General features: G+C 36.0%; 1 protein-coding gene across 6 annotated transcripts in view; it reads left to right on the top strand.

The window, feature by feature from the left end:
- Positions 1–21,888, top strand: part of PIK3C2G (phosphatidylinositol-4-phosphate 3-kinase catalytic subunit type 2 gamma) — a 422,558-nt gene that overhangs the window by 66,365 nt on the left and 334,305 nt on the right. For all 6 annotated transcript variants that reach the window (XM_005570265.5, XM_074005892.1, XM_005570267.5 and 3 more), the window contains 3 exons: positions 6,415–6,517; positions 14,576–14,646; positions 18,264–18,327. In XM_005570265.5, coding sequence (XP_005570322.3) covers positions 6,415–6,517; positions 14,576–14,646; positions 18,264–18,327 — 238 coding nt within the window. The remainder of the gene's footprint in view (positions 1–6,414; positions 6,518–14,575; positions 14,647–18,263; positions 18,328–21,888) is intronic.

Consider the following 21,888-nt stretch of genomic DNA (forward strand, 5'->3'; position numbering starts at 1 on the left):
CTTTTTCTTCTTTGTTCTTTTGGTTTCTCTTCTCGCTTCATTTCATTCATTTGATCCTCAATCGCAGATACTCTTTCTTCCAGTTGATTGAGTCGGTTACTGAAGCTTGTGCATTTGTCACGTATTTCTCGTGTCATGGTTTTCATCTCTTTCATTTCATTAATGACCTTCTCTGCATTAATTACTCTAGCCATCAATTCTTCCACTTTTTTTTCAAGATTTTTAGTTTCTTTGCGCTGGCTACGTAATTCCTCCTTTAGCTCTGAGAAATTTGATGGACTGAAGCCTTCTTCTCTCATCTCGTCAAAGTCATTCTCCGTCCAGCTTTGATCCGTTGCTGGCGATGAGCTGCGCTCCTTTGCCAGGGGAGATGCGCTCTTATTTTTGGAATTTCCAGCTTTTCTGCCCTTTTTCCCCATCTTTGTGGTTTTATCTGCCTCTGGTCTTTGATGATGGTGATGTACTGATGGGGTTTTGGTGTAGGTGTCCTTCCTGTTTGATAGTTTTCCTTCTAACAGTCAGGACCCTCAGCTGTAGGTCTGTTGGAGATTGCTTGAGGTCCACTCCAGATCCTGTTTGCCTGGGTATCAGCAGCAGAGGCTGCAGAAGATAGAATATTTCTGAACAGCGAGTGTACCTGTCTGATTCTTGCTTTGGAAGCTTCCTCTCAGGGGTATACTCCACCCTGTGAGGTGTGGGGTGTCAGACTGCCCCTAGTGGGGGATGTCTCCCAGTTAGGCTACTCAGGGGTCAGGGACCCACTTGAGCAGGGAGTCTGTCCCTTCTCAGATCTCAACCTCCGTGTTGGGAGATCCACTGCTCTCTTCAAAGCTGTCAGACAGAGTCGTTTGCGTCTGCAGAGGTTTCGGCTGTGTTTGTTATTGCCCTGTCCCCAGAGGTGGAGTCTACAGAGACAGGCAGGTTTCCTTGAGCTGCTGTGAGCTCCACCCAGTTCGAGCTTCCCAGCAGCTTTGTTTACCTACTTAAGCCTCAGCAATGGCGGGCGCCCCTCCCCCAGCCTCACTGCTGCCTTGCTGGTAGATCACAGACTGCTGTGCTAGCAATGAGGGAGGCTCCGTGGGTGTGGGACCCTCCCGGCCAGGTGTGGGATATGATCTCCTGGTGTGCCTGTTTGCTTAAAGCGCAGTATTGGGGTGGGAGTTACCCGATTTTCCAGGTGTTGTGTGTCTCAGTTCCCCTGGCTAGGAAAAGGGATTCCCTTCCCCCTTGCGCTTCCCAGGTGAGGCAATGTCTCGCCCTGCTTCAGCTCTCGCTGGTCGGGCTGCAGCAGCTGACCAGCACGATCGTCCGGCACTCCCCAGTGAGATGAACCCAGTACCTCAGTTGAAAATGCAGAAATCACTGGTCTTCTGTGTCGCTCGCGCTGGGAGTTGGAGACTGGAGCTGTTCCTATTCGGCCATCTTGCTCCGCTCCCCCAATATTAACATTTTTCTCACCAGAAAAGTCTTTATGTATTGGCAAGCCGGAAAGCTCATAGTAGAAAATACAAATTTTACAAAATTCTTATTTCTGAAGTTGTTTTCCTTAAAGTGACAAGCTTAGCTTGTTCATTTTTGACTGCCAAACACCTGTCTGAATAACCACGTTTTCTCTGTAATTCTCTCATGTAATAAAATTGTTGCATGAAAAAAGTTACTTATCTTGCCACTCAAGCAATTGCAAGAGGGCTTTTCCTGAAGACAACTTCTATATTATAGTATGCAGAAATGCTTTAACTGTTTTTCCTATATGTTCATATAGAAAATTAAAGACACATGTATTTAAGGATTTAGATTTGACAAAATTAGTATTTTTAACCATTTTATCGAGGATATTTTTAACTGACACTGATTTTTATTTCCTACAAGTGCATGTACACCCGAGAAGTGTCTCTTGTAGCTTCAGGGTTTTGTAGAGAACATTTGGAGAACTGCTTCTCTAGCATAATAGTTTACTATAAAGTATATTATGCCCATGCACTTTTGCTTTTGTAAGTTGAGTTGTAAATGTACCTAGAGTCAGTTGTATTTATTCCTGAACATTTTTATGCCAGTTCTATTGTTATTTTATTTAGGTAAATAAATGAAGTATTTACAGAGTGATGAAATATGAGTGAACAAAGAAAGTCAGTGTTTCTATGAAAATTGAGTAAACATTTTTTAAGATAATTAATAAAGGAGAGCCATTAAAATCTATTGTTGTTGAATTCAATGTAGAGGAAACAACTTAGACTAGAAAAATAATTATAAAAATCTAAAGTGATTTTCCATCAAGTTGTTCTTTGACTCTGAGAAATTGCTCTACATTTAAGAAAGTAGAATAGGCAATTAAAGATAATTACTTATAGATTTGTTTTATATCAGAAAGATGACAGAAAATTGTTATCAACTGACCCTTCATCCAATAGCAAAGACTTGCTGCTAATGTCAGAACTTTGGCTAGTGAGAGGCTATTTAGTTATGTTTAGTTTAAAAATAAACTATTTTTAAGATATCTGTCTTCTTTATAATTCCCAACTTTAACTTTTTTGATCAACAAATCTACTACTTTTTATATTTCATCAAGTAAGTGATAAAAGAATCTGGAATTAATATTTGAAGTGATCTCTACTTGAGCAGTTGTAAGGTTCTAAGAGAGAACTGAATTGAAGTCATATTAAGCTCTAAATTTTATTTCAGAGTATCTGTCACATAGTAATTATATTGAAATTACAACAGAAAAGCTTTAAGATATGTTTCATTTTCTTTAAAAAAGGCAACCACCAGAAAGCAAAAATATGTTTATGAATCTCAAGTCTCTAAAGATAAATAGAGAAAGAAGAGACTCAAAAATGGCTCAAATAATTCCAACACATGAAGGGAAATAATTCTAAAAGAAAAAATATAGTTAATATAAACCTAAAGTAATATAGCAGAAGGCACTACTATGTCTTGGATAGTTGAGACTTTTCTGATTAAAAGTCAAAGTCCCAAAAATGAATTAAAAGGAATTTATAGACTAGAGACATGACTAAAATAAGATTCTCTCATTTATAACAGAAATATGAGGCCGGGCGCGGTGGCTCACGCCTGTAATCCCAGCACTTTGGGAGGCCGAGACAGGCGGATCATGAGGTCAGGAGATCGAGACCATCCTGACTAACACGGTGAAACCCCGTCTCTACTAAAAATACAAAAATTAGCCGGGCGCGGTGGCGGGCGCCTGTAGTCCCAGCTACTCGGGAGGCTGAGGCAGGAGAATGGCGAGAACCTGGGAAGGCGGAGCTTGCAGTGAGTGGAGATCGCGCCACTGCACTCCAGTCTGGGCGACAGAGCAAGACTCCGTCTCCAAAAAAATAAAAAATAAAAAAAATAACAGAAATATGTGTGTTGCCTATTTATTTCAGCCTACAAAGAAAGTGTAATAAGCTCTTGGTAATTATTTTTCCAGAAAAGGGGAAAGGGAAAATTTTTTTCTTATCTCTTTTATTTTGTAGAGTTGAGTACAATTTGGATGTATCCCATGAGAATATATTCCTATAATATAATTTGAAAAAAAATTACAGAGAAAAAATACTTTTTCAACATCTGTTATTAACCCAAATCTAATAATTATGGTGCCAGACTCCATCATACACACACACATACAGACACACCCACACACAAGGACATACACAATGAAGCAAAGGTAAGGAAAGAGCTAAGACCTAGTTTTTGAAAGCAGTAAAATTGGCAGATGTACCAAATAAAAATACAGGCTATTCAGTTGTATTTCAAAGTCATAGATATTTTTAGTATATGTTTCATATATTATATTATGCATAGTTATATTAAAGGTGTATATATACATATATTTATATACTTATATAAAGGTGTATATATACATATACACACACACACGCACACACATCTAAACGGTATTAAGGCATTATATCTATACATCTATCTATATCTAAATATCTCTATATGTATATAGAGAGACACACACCTATATACACCTATATGGTATAAAGGGGTATGTGTATGTGTGTGTATGGGTATGAAAATATGCAAAGAAACAGGTGGAAATAAATTTTAATACTACAGCATATGTGTACATATATATATACACACACCTTTAGTATAAATATGTATCAAATACTACATGAAATATATACTAAAAATATTCATTCATTGTTTCTCTGTAATTTATATATACTAGATGTATTAGTCAGTGTTCTCTAGAGGGACAAAACTAATAGGACAGATGTACATATAAAGAGGAGTTTATTAAGGTGTATTGACTCACACTGTCACAAGGGGAGATCTCACAATAGGCTATCTGCAAGCTAAAGAGCAAGAAAGCCAGTCTGAGTCCCAAAACCTCAAAAGTAGGGAAGCTGACAATGCGGCCTTCAGTCTGTGGATGAAAATCCAAGAGTCTCAAAGCTGAAGTACTTGAAATCTGACGTTTGAGAGCAGGAAGCATCCAGCATGGCAGAAAGATGTAGTCTGGGAGGCTAAACCAGTCTAGTCCTTCCACGTTTCTCTGCCTGCTTTTAACCTAGCCATTCTGGCAGTTGTTTAGATCGTGCCCATCCAGATTAAGGATGAGTCTGCCTTGACCAATCTACAGACTCAAATGTTAATCTCCTTTGGCAACACCCTCACAGACACACCCAGGAACAATACTTTACATCCTTCAATCCAATCAAGTTGACACTCAATATTAACCATCACACTAGACATCCAGTATATTATCTGGCAATTCTAGGAAAAAGTATACACGCAGGTGGATGAAATAAAGAAAGTCAGTTTTAAGTAGGCACGCAGTAGCCATACATGAGGCTGAAGTCATTGCACTGGTGTCAGAGTGCAGAATCAAGACTTCAACATACAGAGAAAAGGAATCTTTGAAAGCACTACTCTTAAGTCACTTCCCATAGCAGGAACAGGAAAACAGAGCTCTTAGCATGGAGTTGAGTAGAAGGAGATGAAAGGACAGGATCTTGAGTACATGTGATAGATTGTGAGGATGGCCCTCGAAGCAGACATTTGGGAAGGAGGAAGGAGAAATCGGCAGTTCCAAGAACAAGTGAAGAAAAGCAGGGGCCATGCCTTTTGTCTAGATTGGCCGTGTAAACAACTCAGGGAACAGTGTAAGAGCCCTATGGATATCCCAGGGACAAGGATCTAGGTTAGACTAATAGTTGGGATAGGAATAGTCATTGAATATATGTCATGAACACACTAACATTCACCATTTTGGCTAGTAGATAGGTAGGTACTAAGTTTTTTTAAGTATTAAAAACAACATGTTAAAATAGAAACATTTAAAAAGAATTTACTATATAGTATAGTAAATTCTATATAATTATTCTACATAATTCTATATATTTTTGTTAATTCATTTTGCAGATTAATGGTCTATTTGTCTGGCATTGTTGGAAACAAGTTATCCCAAATATTTACTGAATTTTCCATATAAGTAAAATTATCATCTTAAGGACTACAAGTATCTCATATACTTTTTTTTTCTCCTGAAATCCTTCATATGTTTAAGGCCCTTTGAACAATGTGCATTAACATAACTCATCCTTTTCTCAATGACTAAGAGTCACCAGAGATATCAAAATTTAAAGCTGTAAAGGGACTTATACAATAGAAGCCCTTCATTTCACAGAATAATCAAATTGTGTTTATAAGCAATATGTTGCAAAATAGTAATTCATTGTGCTCTTCAGTTAATTTGTGCTTGGTAAATATTTATAGGAAAAAAAGAAAGAGAAAGGAATGGAGACAAATATAATAATGCCAGTAGAAATCTCTGAAATAGATATAATTTTTTTGTTTATTCTACTTGTCAACCCTTTGATGTAGACATTACTATTCCAACTCTACAAGAGAAAATATTGAGTTTCAGATAGTTTTAGTTTAATTGGCCTTCCTAAGGTCATCGAGCTCATAAATCTGTCTCTAAAGCTCATGACATTTTCACCACATCCCATTGCTGTGAGATAAGGTCCCCAAACAGACATAATGGCATCAGTTAGACCACCCAGAAGCATGCTGTCATCAGCTTTGAACTCTGAGATGGCTGGGTAAAACTAACTTAGAATATGCAAAGTATTATTTAAAACTTATGGTGATAATTCTAAAGGTGTCTAATCATTTAATCATTTTCTAACTTATTAATGCACATAAAAATAATTTCAGTATTCATCTATATTTTTATATTTCCTCTCATATTATTCATTTATACACAAAATATATAATGCATATATAGTCACAACACACACACACACACACACACACACACACACACACACACACACACACTCAGCTTACTTTTACCAAACTAAGTTCCAAAAATAAAAGAAATTGAAGTCAGAGAGGAAAACACATATTTGGGGATATTATGGGAGGATATGATTGTGTTCATTTTTTCTCTTTCAGCGATCACTCTTTGGGGAGCCACAAAATGTTTCAAAAAGATAAATCTGTTATTCAACTCCACCTGCAGAAAAGTAGGGAAGCTCCAGGAAAGCTATCTCGAAAGGTAAGACTTTCTTACTTTTGGTTTCAACTAGCAAACTAACTGTTTTAAGGACAATATTTCTAATTTTTGAACTATTGCCAATTTGGAATTATATAGCTTAATTAATACATGTGTATTTAAATATATTCATTGAAAAATGATGAAATATATAAATATAAATACCTGTTAATGATTTGAACTGATGCAATAACATGAATGCATTACTGCAATCTTAGTGTTATAGACTGAATGTTTGTGCCCTCCCCAAATTAATAAGTTTAGGCCCCAGGTGTTAGTATTAGGAAGTGGGTCTTTAGGAGGTATTTAGTTTTAGATGAAGTCATAAAAACAGAGTCCTTATGATGAGGTGGTAAGTGCCCTTATAAAAAGAGTTTAGAGCGCTCTCTCTCTTTCTCCCTCCTCCTCCCTCTCTATCACTCTCCTTCTCTTTCTTCTCACTATGTTAGGATACAGCAAGAAGTAAGCTGTCTGCACACAGGAAAAGGGCCCTGACCCTGATTATAAACTTTGAAGCCTATAGAATGAAGAGAAATAAATACATGTTGTTTAAGCCACCTGGTCTCTGGTATTTTGTTATAGCAGCCCAGTCTGACTAATACACTGAGTATAACAAATCTGTTGGTTTCTTTCCAAAATCATTTGTGAGACACTTATTAAGGTTATCATATTTATACTTTTCACATATCTTCTTAGAAGTAAATGAAATAGAAAATGTAATGGGGAATCACTAAATCACTAAAGGCAGAAAAATAACTTGTTTTCTGTGAAGACTGTTTATGTCAACACAGCTTAAATTAGCACAGATAAACTTTCATAATATATATAATAAAGCTCCCTAGAAAAGGATGACTATGCTTTAATGATACAGTTTCATGCTGTTAGATGTGAATTTTACTCCCTGTGTCATGTTGTGAGTTACTTCCAATTCAAATTGCACAGTATGCAGTGAACTTTGATATTATGGCAGTTTTTGTGTGTAGAATCTTAAATTACTTACTTTAAGCAAAAATCCTCTCACCCTGTCATTTATATTAGTTAACAGATTTCCAGTGGATGATTTCTTTTTTTTCTAATATGAAGTGTTTCATCATAAGAAAATTTCAGGTAGTACATTAGGTTGCAATATATCTACATGGAAAATAACATAATGAGGCCAAAAGAGAGTTGTTCAGAAATATTTTTTGGATCTTGTGTTCAACTTAGCTGCTGTTGACAGCTCCAACGCTATACATCTGAAATCTCCAGGAAAACACATTATAAAGTGCAACTGACCCCATCAGTTTTAAACTTAAGATTCTTCAAATTGCCCTCAATGTTGAGAAAAAAAGCTGAAATCATCATATTTCATTGGAGCATGGGGGAAGAAGATAAAATATATTATTCTAATTTGGATGCTGCTAAAATAATAACTTATTGATAGTAATTAACAAATCACTAACATTTCAGACTCATGTAAATTAAGGTCTGTTTAAAAACTCATGTAACTCTATTATTCTGATATAGGGCATACATTTAATGTCTGAGACTTTAACATTTCTATCACATTTAATCTTTTCAATAATTCTATAAGGTAAACACTATTAAAAATAAGGAAACTGTATCACAGGGAGGAATCAAGACTTTCCCAAGATTAAAATCATGAAACTGATGGGCGGAGAAGGATAGATTTGAGCACAGTCAGTGAGCCTTCAGAGCTCATGCATTCCTACCAACTTATATGGGAAATATGCTCAGAATTTGCAGTATATTCTCAAAAGTTTTGGATGTGTGTTTCAGGTCAAAATTCTAGCTTTATGCAGGCACGTGTGTGTGTGTGTGTGTCTGTGTCTGTGTGTGTAATTTTTTTTCCACAGCTAATATCCATGTAGCTCAAAGTCTGGGGCATGACAGGTGATAATAACTAACCATATTATGTATATATTAGGTGCCAATTGATGTTCTTAGTGCTTTAAATGAATTAATTGATAGTAGCCCAAGAGCAAAGAATAAATACAACTATTTTTCTGTCTTATAAAAATAAAAGAACTGAAAAGTTAAGAGATTATTTAAATCATCCAAAGTCTCACAGCTAGTAAATAAGGGTGATGAGATCAGAGCAAAACTAATCTGCCTACAGATCACACTATATGATAATGTTGACCAGTGCAGTTATATAGTGCAACTGACTCTGTCAATATTAAACTTAAGATTCTTCAAATTACCCTCAGTGTTGAGAAAAAGAAATGTGAGATAATCATATTGCTGTCATCACCGTTGTTATCATGTCCAGGGACAAGCATATTGTTATCTCTGGGTGTATAATGTGTAGTTCTCATCAGAAATGCCTGTTTTTCAATATGCCATTTGGATCACAGTGGGAATTAAGTTATGTGGTTCTTTTTGATGCTTCATGATTCAACTTACAAGCTTGTCCATCCTATAATAAATATCACCAATTCTTGGATAATTCAACAACTCATAGGCAAAAAGTATAAATGCCTTTTCTTATCCAGAACTTTTGCTAATATTGATGCTGTTGTTTAAAATGGATAATACTTGAACCGGGGAGGCGGAGGTTGCAGTGAGCCGAGATTGCGCCACTGCACTCCAGCCTGGGTGACAGAGCTAGACTCTGTCTCAAAAAAAAAAAAAAAAAAAAAAAAAATATATATATATATATATATATATATATATAAAATAATAAAATGGATAATACACCTGATGGCAAATATATTTATATATTTGTATATCCTCCATTCATGCAATAAGTATTTGCTATGTAACTGCTGTCTATTAGGCCCTATACTAATGTGTAGGTAGAGTAGTGAGCAATATCAATAAGATCTCAGCCCTCAGGGGTTCCGGGGATGCAAATGGCACCAATTTCCAATTAGAAAGCAATGGTAACTTCCATGCAGAATATGAAAAAGGCATTCTGTATCTCCATCTCTCTAAGTCTTGATTTTTTTTTTTTTTTGAGATGGGGTCTCGCTCTGTTGCCCAGGCTGGAGTGCAGTGGCATGATGTTGGCTCACTGCAACCTTTGCCTCTTGGGTTCAAGCAATTCGCCTGCCTCAGCCTCCTGAGTAGCTGGGATTACAGGCACATGCCACCATGCCTGGCTAATTTTTGTATTTTTCGTAGAGATGGGTTTCACCATGTTGATTAGGCTGGTCTCAAACTCCTGACCTCGTGATCCACCTGCCTCAGCCCCACAAAGTGCTGGGATTACAGGCGTAAGCCACCGCACCTGGTCCAAGTCTTGATTCTTTCAGGATTTTTTTTTTTTTTTTTTTTGCATTGCATTTCAAAGGGGAAGATTATTATATTTTATTAAAACTTTAAGGATTTACTTCCAGGAACTGGGATAAGTACTTTATACAGTATATACAACCTAATAACAATTGATTCATTTAACAAATAAAACTTGTTACATGCCATTCATAGTACTTGCCTTTTCTAGAATGTAGAGTTCACATCCTAGTTGAGAGACAGACAATAAACAAGTGTATACAATGAAGTCATGTAGAGGTATGTGCTCTGAAAGAATATATAGCCAGCTCTAAAAGTTGAGAGAAGCACCTAATGCAGATGAATAAGAGGGACTAGTGATGGTACTTGCTTTTCTGTCTAAATCCTGGAGCACACAAGCCTAGCTCTGATCTTTAGAAATGAGGAATATTAAATTTGCTCATTTAGCCTTCTATAAAAAAGCAAAAATTCTGGTTTCATATTGCTCAATTTCAAATGTTCACTTTTAGGCAAATTGTTAAATTCTCTATACCTGAATTTCTTCATCTAAAAATGTGAATAATGATAGTTCTTACCTAATGTAGTTATTATGAGAACTCAATTGAGAAATATTATCGGGGGAAATAAAGTATCGGGGGAAACCCCACCCCCAATATTAAACATGGGTTCTTTTCTATTTCCCTAAGTGTTGGCTGCTCTGAAAATAAAGGGAAAGAGTACAAAAGAGAGAGATTTTAAAGCTGGGTGTCCAGGGGAGACATCACATGTCGGCTGGTTCCGTGATGCTCCCTGAGTCGTAAAACCAGCAAGTTTTTATTATCAATTTTCAAAAGGGGAGGGAGTGTACGAATAGGGTGTGGGTCACAGAGGTCACATGCTTCACAAGGTAATGAAATATCACAAAGCAAATGGAGGCAGGGCGAGATCACAGGACTACAGGACGGGGCGAAATTAAAATTGCTAATGAAGTTTCGGCACGCATTGTCATTGATAACATCTTATCAGGAGACAGGGTTTGAGAGCAGACAACCGGTCTGACCAAAATTTATTAGGCAGGAATTTCCTCATCCTAATAAGCCTGGGAGCGCTACAGGAGACCAGGGCTTATTTCATCCCTTCATCTTTGACCATAAAAGACAGCAGCCATTTCAGAGGCCTACCCTCAGGGGCCATTCTCTGTCTCAGGGATGTTCCTTGCTGAGAAAAAGAATTCAGCGATATTTCTCCTATTTACTTTTGAAAGAAGAGAAATATGGCTCTGTTCCGCCCGGCTCACCGGCAGTCAGTGTTTAAGGTTATCTCCCTTGTTCCCTGAACATTGCTGTTATCCTGTTCTTTTTCCAAGGTGCCCAGATTTCATATTGTTCAAACACACATGCTCTACAAACAATTTGTGCAGTTAACGCAATCATCACAGGGTCCTGAGGTGACATACATCCTCCTCAGCTTAGGAAGATGATGGGATTAAGAGATTAAAGACAGACACAGGATATCACAAGGGTGTTGATTGGGGAAGTGATGTGTCCATGAAATCTTCACAATTTATGTTCAGAGATTGCAGTAAAGACAGGCGTAAGAAATTATAAAAGTATTAATTTGGGGACCTAATAAATGTCCATGAAATCTTCACAATTTATGTTCTTCTGTCGTGGCTTCAGCCAGTCCCTCCATTTGGGGTCCCTGGCTTCCCACAACAAAATATAAACAAAGAGCTTAAGTCAGTGCCTGCACCTAGTATGACTACCTAAGTATTAGCTATTGATGTCATAAAATTGGATGTTTCACTGTGTGCTATTTTGGTCCTTTACAATTAAAAATTCTAAAACATTATTAACATTAATTTGCATTAAAACATTTAGAAATTTACTTATGATGTTGCAAATATTGAGAGAGATGGATATTTTTGTGTTATGTCAAAATAGTGTATATACTGCAGTATCATGACTTTTGTTGATATATCAACAATTTTAATATATCACAATTTTTCTTGTAAGTTTTCATGCCCATAAGCACGATAAATTTTAGTCTTAATTGAAATTTCTATATGTAACAAGAAAATAAAAATAAACTGATAATTGGTTTGGTTTTGAGGTAAGTTTTATAAAATTTTATTTCTAAGACATATATGATTTATTGATTAACTTAATATAACTGAAACAGTTTTATCAACTTGTGTCTCATCTTCATTATTTGAATTGCCCCATTTAAAATTTTCTGAATTGCCCTATTTAAAATAAGTAACCCTTGATTTGTATTTTTAATTTTATATATACATCATAAGGAGATAGCAAATGTTCTCTCAGTTTTATTTTTTATAGTGGTGTCAAAATTCTCTGTAATTTTCAGGATTTCAGCTGTAAGTAAAACATTTATGAACAATTATAATCTTTCTAATAAAACTGTAAAATTGTCTTGATAGTATTCTTTTTCACATAATACTAGGAATATGACTATCATCATTATATTAAGTTTATTGATACCATTGCCTTGCAGTGGATACTTTAGAGCTTTCTAATTGTGCAAAGCTCAATTCATCTTAGATAATATTTTTATTTTAAACTTGATAATATTATACTGAAATAGAATAATTTAATCCACATTTCAAGAGAACAAGAAAGTTGTTCTAAAAAAAAAAAAAAAAAAAAAACCAGGCCAGGAGCAGTGGCTTAGGCCTCTAATCCCAGCACTTTGGGAGGCCAAGGCGGGCAGATCACCTGAGATCAGAAGTTCGAGACCACCCTGGCCAACATAGTGAAACCCCATCTTTACAAAAAATAGCTGGACCTGGTGTTGTGCATCTATAATCCCAGCTACTCAGGATGCTGAGGCACAAGAATTGCTTGAACTCTGGAGGCGGAGGTTGCAGTGAGCCAAGATCACGCATTGGCACTCCGGCCTGAGTGACAGCAAGACTCCATCTCGAAAAAATAAATAAATAAATAAATAATAAAAAGCAGGTTGATGATCTTTAGAAATCATCCAAGGTTTCAAAATTTTAAATCTGCTACCTTGATTAGCTATGAAAAACTTAATATTTTAAAATTTGTTTCCTTTTTTATCTATCTCAAATTTGATCAAAAATATTGCCAACATTGTAGATATTAATCATAAAATCAAGATTTTCTTATAGCTCAGGGGAACATTCACAGAACATTTACAGCAATAGATTTTTGTATGAGAAAAAAAAATTTTAACTTTTTCCTTTTTCCTTAAGGCCAAGGTATGGCTTCAGCTTTAGGGAAAAGTTAAATTCACACTATCTTTCATGGACCATTACAGGAATTTTCCTCCAGCTTTTGTTTTTCTTCAAGATCTGTTAATAATTTAACAAAAAAATGTTTCCAATACATGTACCTTACGAAGTTATTTTTCCTCCAGCCTATGGAGGTATTTAAACTTAAAAAAAATTTCTAGTAAAAGGTACTAAGGCAAATACTGAAAATATTTCTGGAAACCAAATAAATTGGTTTTTAAATGAATATGATTATGCTTTCCTAGAAATATGTAATTAAGTATATTCTTTATATTCTTGCTTTGGTTTTAACTTCTGAAAGAAGGCAAGTGCCAAATATTACAGTTCAAATCTTACTTTTTTATTTTTACTCTGTTTTTCGCTTTCTGTTTTCCCTCTTCTTTTACTATGCTTTTCATGACTACAGTTTAGCTTTCTCTGTTGCAGAAAAAAGTTGTCTTGTCACTATCACACATTTTATTTTAGCTGTCCCAGTGACTCTATATGTAAATTTCTAGAAGGTTAGACTCACATCTTCATTTCTCAGCCATTCTACATAGTGTTTCTTTTTCACAGCATGTAGTCAAAATATTGTTTATAACAGTGACCTTATTCTTTCCATCTAACTTAGCTTCCTTCCTCCTCTTCACAAAACACACCAATATAAAAATTAATTCACCTTTGACATTGGGCCATATAAAGGTTTTCCTTCTGATGTTTACTGTCCGAATCTCTAATAGTCAGTTTTAAAAATAGACTGTGTTTATTGACACACAAGATTACATACACCCCAGACATTAAGGGACTCACTCAGATCTCAACCTTAATGCCACTGTGTGGTGAAATAGTGCAATTATGATAAGACATACTGCATTCTCTGCGTACTTGCAAAGGGTTTTCATGAATGCCCTGTTGCAGGAAAACTAGTCAAGAAGTTAAGGTATGAGTGTGTGTGTACGTGTGTTGTGTGCACACACATACAGGCCATAGGCATGATCTTTTAAGATGAGTAGTTCATGCTTATATAGGATGAAAACAAAATGCCAACTAACTCCTAGAATTTATGCCTACCAGTAATTGTCATTAATTAGTATAATTTAGTGCTCATGAAACGGAAAGCTTTCTTACACTGACATTTTAGCAGCAAGATGTGGTGAAGCTGAAAAATGAAGGAGTTGATTATGTGTCTGCTCCCCCATCTGGCAAAATGTCAGGCTTTACACTGCCATGGCATGCATGGCCTAAATATGAAAAAAAAAAAAAAAAAAGTTCATGTATGTGGGAGAAGTGGTGCCTAAAAATCTACCTTCCTACTTAGTAGGAAAATTTAGTGTTTGACCTTGGTTGATGCCATGATGTTTTTCAACTGTTTTTTAGGCTTATTCTCAACCAAAACTAAGCTTTCTGCTTTACTTTTGAAAAGGCTTATATAGTAAAGGAGAGTCTTGTAAGGTCTTTAAGAAAAAATATAAACGTGATGAATGAGGGTTATCAAAATAGGTGAAGAAAATGGCAGCAGGAAGTTACGGACCTATTTTTATCTGGTACTCATTTCTATTCACTCTATAAATATTAATATATTCTGCTGTCTACAGCATGAAGAGGACCACAGTCAGTTTTATCTGAACCAACTTCTAGAATTTATGCATATTTGGAAAGTATCCAGGTAAGACATTTTATATTTGTTGCAAGATTACTTTCTGATTGAATTCTCAAATGTCAAATCTCAATATTTTTCAGTTGATTGTAAAAACCGTCCTTTCACTGGGACTGAGGAAGCTAATGTTCTTTTAATAGGCATATTCTGTTAATAATTATCCATTCTTCAAAGTTGTTCAGATATATTTGAAGAGCTGCTAACACTTTGCGGAACATTCTAACATCCATTAAAAAAAATCTCTGCTGCTGGTTATTACATTTTCAAGGACTTGTTTTCCTGATTCATTTTGTGACTTTGGGTTTGCATATGTCACTTAACCTCTTTGTAAAACAATTTTAATACTTCGAAGGTAACCATCTCCTACTTAATTTGTTTCTGAAATCCCTGAAAATAAATGGTATATCATAAATAGAGGAGTGTAAATTCAAATTGGAAAACTCGAGTGAAAACAAGTGAACATATCCTACTTCATTCTTATATCTAAATGTATGCATGTATTATTTGGAAGAACAGACTTATCAGGTAGCTAAACTGGGAGTTTGGGTATATCTACAATTAAGGCTGTTGTGAGCTGAACCAGGAGAAAATGTAGTGTGGGAGATACAGGTCATACATCTCTAAAGTAAAGCCTGATATAACATATGAGCTAAATTTACAATAGCAAAGACATGGGATCAACCCATATGCCCATCAGTGATTGACTGGATAAAGAAATGGCACATATACACCATGGAATACTATGCAGCCATATAAAGGAATGAGATCATGTCTCTTGCAGGACATAGATGGAGGTAGAGGCCATTATCCTCAACAAACTAACACAGAAACAGAAAACAAAACACCACACATTCTCACTTATAAGTGGGAGCTGAACAATGAGAACACATGTACACATGGAGGGGAACAACACACACTGGGGCCCATCAGAGTTGTTGGAGAGGGAGAGCATCAAGATAAATAGCTAATGCATGCAGGGATCAATACCTAGGTGATGGGTTGATAGGTGCAGCAAACCACCATTGCACATGTTTACCTACGTAACAAACCTGCAGGTCCTGCACACGTTTCCTGGAACTTCAAATAAAATAAAATTGGCCAGGCGCAGTGGCTCATGCCTGTAATCCCAGCACTTTAGGAGGCCTAGGTAGGCGGATCACAAGGTCAAGAGTTCAAGACCAGCCTGGCCGACATAGTGAAACCTAACTCTACTAGAAATACAAAAATCAGCCAGGCATGGTGGCATGTGCTGTAATCTCAGCTACTCGGGAGGCTGAGGCAGGAGAATCACTTAAACCCAGGAGGTGGAGGTTGCAGTGAGCTAAGATCACGCCACTGTACTCCAGCTTGGGCAACAGAGTGAGACTTCATCTCAAAAAACAAATTGATTAATTAATTTAAAAAATAATAAAATAAAATTAAGTTTAAAACATAAATAAAAATATGAGCTAAAATTGGTTTTAGTGACTATGTTGGGTAATGATTTTGTGAAGTTATTATTATATATTTACGTATATTATCTCATCTAATTCTTTCTAAAACTCTGTGATAATACATATTATGCTGTTTCGAAACTAAAGAAACTGAAGTTCTGAGAGGCTAAATAACTCTCCTAAGGCCATTCTGGTCATCAGTGGCAGGGCTACAATCAGGTCTGCCTGAAATTTACAAAGGATATTTTCTTTCATTAAACTATTGTGTTTTTCCATGTGCCCTTCTCTGCCACCTTTCTCCCTAAAAATATCCATCTTCACTCCATAAAATCATAGAATGGCTAGGACTAGAAAGGACTTTAGACATAATCTAACACCAATTTTCGTTTTATAGATAATTACAGGATTCCACCATAGATTTCTGTTGTATAACATATAAACAAGGTCTGTAGTTTCCTTTTTCCAAAATAAATCTACCCGGGGGCGGGGGAAACAGAGAGAAAGGCAGAGAAACAGACATACACCTCAAATATGAGAAGTTTTTCAAAAAGCAGGAAATCCTTGGGACACAAAGGACTATTTTGAAAGGGTTGGTGGAGGGTTGTTGCACGTTTTAAGTCACTACTACCTTGGGGACAGAGAGGCAAGCCAAGGCTGTGAGAAGACAGTGAGAGAAGGAGGCTTTCATTCTGTTTTTGTCTTACCCCTGCCATTGCCTGCCCCCTAGCAGACATTTGATGGCCAGTGTGCAGTTGCAGGGGTCCAGAGGGTTAATGCAGGGCAAAGCAAAGTTCTGCTGTAGCAAGGAGTAGAGGAAACATGTCTGGGACAGCCTAGCTTCAGACTTTACGCCTCCACCCCTCCCTCCAATCCCAGGGCAGTGGATTACAGTCTGGGGTGATACCATCTCCCAGCGCTATTTCTTCTGTGGTAAGGAAACTAAAAACAGAAGTTCAAAAACTTGGCAACCATCACACAAATATTTAATCCCATAGCCATGACTAAAACCAAGTATCTAACTCTCAGTCAGTGCTTATTCCACTTCCATCATGTTCTGACCCTTCCCCCCTTATCTTTCTCAAAGGGTATCTAACACAGAGACATTCTCAGCCTTATAAAGGCCACTGTAGAACTTTACTTTTGGGGATACAACGCTTCCCTGCCTGCCCTCCTCAGAACGCTGTATTGGGTCATCAAAAAAAATCAAGCACTGGATGGCAAGGGCTTTGATTTCAGCTCTTCTCTTTTATGACTCAACTTCCTCTTAGAAGGAACACCTTCACTAGTTCCTAGTAGTTTTTTTCTATAAAATAGATACAATATCCAAAAACAAAGTGCTGAAGTGGGTGCATTCTTGGTGATACTAGTAGTTTCAGGTTTTATATAAAACACTGCCGTTGCCCAAATCTTTAGTTATTATTTTCCTCCCCTTTCATTGTCTTTTACATATTCTATGCATTTTGTCTTTGAACTGACAGAGGGACTTCAACTAAAGTGATAATGTAAAAAAAATGAGAATGCAGCTACTGTAAAAATAATGGTGTATTTTTTCATGTTGCGTTTTTGAGTTGTGTGACTTATGATTCAATTTAAGTCAGGAGTTTTCAAGACAAATAAGAAGGTAAAGTCAATAATGTTTGGGAAAATAATTTTTGAACAGCGAAGCTCAGAAGAATTTCTGCTCAAATTGCATGGCTTCTCCCTAAGCATAGATAAAGCTGGAGTAATAAGAGAAGCTTAGGAAAGAAAAATGCAGAGGTTTGGTGTCAGAGACAGCCCCATATATTATAAATATAAGCCATTAATTCCAAATGCAATTATCTACAAGATTTTGCATACTTAATATTTCTTGATGTTAATATATGCCATTATCTGCTTATGAATCCCTTTGCAACTTAGTTTGAATTAAGAGTACTTTTATATAATGATCAGCCTTTGAGAGGTTTGCTTAATTTATCATTAATTCTTTGGAGTTCTAAGACTTTCAAATATGTTTGTAGTCTATCAAGTTATACAAACTTTATAAGGCACCCTTCTGAGATGTTTTTAAAATTATGTCAACAATAATCCTTTTTATACCATGCCTACGATAGTATCATGGGCAAAACAGAATTTGTGATAAATGTTTATGCTAAAGGTAATGTAAGTTTTCCCATCCAATTTTAAACAAAGTTTCTGTTTTTTATTTTCCAGACAATGTCTCTTAACAGTCATCAAAAAATATGACTTCCACCTGAAATATCTATTGAAAACCCAGGTATTGATTTTTGTTACTTTAACCATCAATTCAGTAAGCATTTTTAAAGCACCTACTACTTTTCTAAAACTGCAAATTTTGAAGATGACAAAAATGAATAAAACAGTGGATCTACACTTGAAAGGCTTTCATTTCAACCTGGAAAAATAGACGAGTAGAAAGGCATATGCAGTAAAGTGCTACAGCTGCTGAGGAAAGACTGTATGTATACAGATGCATAAGAAAGAATGGTCAGTTTTTTCCATTTCAGCTGAATGTTGACAAATGAGTACTGCATGTGTCTCCCAGCCAGAGAGGGGCATTGTGAAGGAAGGTGGGGAGTAGAGATAACTTTCAGCAAAGAACAACATGAACAGAGGCACTTTGGGAGGCAGAGGCACGCAGATCACGAGGTCAAGAGAACCAGACCATCCTGGTCAACACGGTGAAACCCCGTCTCTACTAAAAATGTAAGAATTAGCCGGGCATGGTAGTGGGTGCCTGTAATCCCAGTTACTTGGGAGGCTGAGGCAGGAGAATCGCTTCAACCCGGGAGGTGGAGGTTGCAGTGAGCCGAGATCGGGCCACTGCACTCCAGCCTGATGATAGAGCGAGACTCAGTCTGAAAAAAAAGAGAGAGAGAGATAGAGAGACAGAAAAGAGTCAGGAGCCAGCCTGGTGTGATTAGGAAATTGTGACATTTGAAATGGCTGTTCAAATGTTAGAGGTTGGAAAAAAAATCAGATGAAAGAAGCAGACAGGGGCCACATTACATAGGATCTTATGGACCTTTTATGGCCAATTTTATGATTTTCTACTTTGTCCACTTATGACATGGAGCCATTAGGTAGAGTAGTAGAATGACTGATGGATGATTAGAAGGACATTTCATTAGCACAAAAAGATGATGAGGGCATGGACAAACACTCTACTATAGGGATGATATGAGGGGACAGATTCATAAGAAGTGAAAATGTACAATTTATATAATTTGGTGACATTCTATGTGCCAAGAATAACTCAAAATTACCAGGCTGCTGACTGACTCCGTGGAGACATCAATTCACTCTAATAGTGAAGAGAGAAGGTAGCATGGCAGAGGAGCGGTGAACTCAGTACAAGACTGTGGCAATTTGGTCACCTGTTGGGCACTGAAGCTGTGATCTCCATTAGGTAGATTATTTCTTACAGCTTCTTCTTCCAGGGAAGGTTTAGCCTTCCACAGATAAAACATCATATTATTACAGAATATTGTGAGTCAGGGAACATTTTTTAAACAAGTGACTTCTTTCTTTCTGTTAAATAATTGATTCCTGATATAAATAAAAGGGTACATATCTCAGATAATAACTATTTGTAATATCAATAAACATTAAATATATCTGAAAATAATAAATTCTGTTTATTGATGTAGATACTGAAATTGTATGTGACTTCCATATAAATATCTAAAGACATGGAGATTACAAATACAAGACTTACGTTTCTCCATAAAGTGTAATCCTCTCACCCTAATTCTATTTTTCCTACTCCAGCCTGGTCTGAGTCTGTAAGTTTAAAATGTGGAATGTGAAAAGAATCCACAATTAGCTTGTTTTAAGTCTCATAAAATGTTATGGTTACTACTTCTAATTCAGCCTTGTGAGAGTCATTCTTTCTCATGTAGAATGTGAGACTTACCAGGTTACCAGGATATATTAAGATTTAATTCCTAGAGTATTTTTGTCTCTTTACTATGTGTAGATATACTTTTGAGGTTATGGTAACCTACTCATGAATGAATTTTAGTTGTCTAAATGTCTCAGCACTGCTCACATATCATAGACGTCTTTTTTCACACACAAATTATCGATAATTTATAACAGTTCTTAATTTCCAAATTCAGAAGCTTGATCTTATTACTTATGTATGAAGCCTCCTATATTTCTAGTTTGAAAGAAACGATCGACTATTGTAAATTTTTCTAATATGACTTAAAAGTTGGCAAAATACCAGAGAAATACTGTCTTTCCATTATCATTGGCAAATAGCAATCATCACTCACAGCTAAATTATTTTCTAAATAGGTCACAGTGTATGCGATTTTCCAGATGAACTCAATCAAAACAATGAGCTCTTTAAATGAGATTTTTGCCTATGAAGCATCAATAGTAAATATCTTAGAAATGAGGACAGACTATGATATTATCAGTTCACAATTTTATGCTTTCTATTTATTTGACAAGTACATCAAATAGCATTTCATCCTGTCCAAAACAGTGTCAATTGGAAAAACAATGTTTTTTTCATATCTCCCAAACTTGGATTATTACACATGATTTGAAAAAATAACAAGCATGCAGCTGAATAGGTCAGACATTCATTATTGAATAATATGAATATATTCAATATTATTGAATATTATTATTGAATAATATGAATAAAGTACCAAATATTTTCTTTCCTCACAATTCTTATTTCAACATATTTTAGATGATACCCATTTTAGGCCAGGCATTCTGGTTATTATGTCAGATGGCTAGTTTTGTATGTAATTTACAAAGAGCTTTTTCACTAGACATTTTTTCCTCTCTTCTGTTCCATTAAAACCCTGAACTATAGAGAATATTTTTGAATTCATTCTGTATTCTTAATTTCATAGAAATTGAATAATATGAATCCAATAAGAATTTCAGGAAAATCAAGAATGGAAAAAAGAGAATCCCCCCCTGCCCAAAAGGTATTACTGAATGCTTACTTCATGCGAATTATGAAACTGTTTACTCACGGAAACCAAGAGAAATGGGAGTTCAAACTATACTCTGAAGTTGCTGATGATCTAGTTGGAGAGACAGCCTGTCCACATAAATAACATACACAATGGTGTCTACACAGAGCAAAGCAATATAAAACCAAATTGTAGCCTTGGAGAAAGAATCAACTTCTGATTTAAAATCACTTCTTCCTAGTAGTCTCTAATATGTTGTCTCCAAAATTCTTTATTAAAATGCCAGTCAGGATCATGGTAGGAAATCCCTACCATGAATGACAAATTTACACTACAATCTAGTAATTGTTGAATTTATTGTAAATTATGTGGGCCAGGGTTGAAGAAAATCAATTGATGCTTCAAAACTTGGTTTAGCTTCATGAAACATCTATCTAGTCAGAAAATAACTGAGAACCCCTAAGTCCTTCTCCATCTAGCCCATGACTCAGAGGCTACACCAAGTAGACAACCAGAAGAATATGACATCTTTAGTGTTTAGGTTTAAGTAACTCAGTGAGGAGGGCAAAATAATACTTATTTCATACTTGCTCAAGACGAAAATCTAACTGTATTCATCTAGAGAGAGAAAGAAAATTCCATATACGAGTAGAAAGAAAGAGGACACATAGGGATTTTATATTTAGCTTGTTTTAAACTGAAACTCTCTTGGCTACAAGCAAATCTATTGTTAGATTTTCAGAGTTCCAATTTCAAGCATAATTTAAGCCTAATGGTAGTCTAAGACAAAATTTAGGAGCAGAGATTCCAAAGTCAGATAAATCTATAAGTCAACCCTCCACCACTACGGAAGTTTTGTATTCAACCTTCCTCAG

This window comes from Macaca fascicularis, chromosome 11 (genome assembly GCF_037993035.2).
Source record: "Macaca fascicularis isolate 582-1 chromosome 11, T2T-MFA8v1.1".
Classification (NCBI taxonomy): Eukaryota; Metazoa; Chordata; class Mammalia; order Primates; family Cercopithecidae; genus Macaca; species Macaca fascicularis.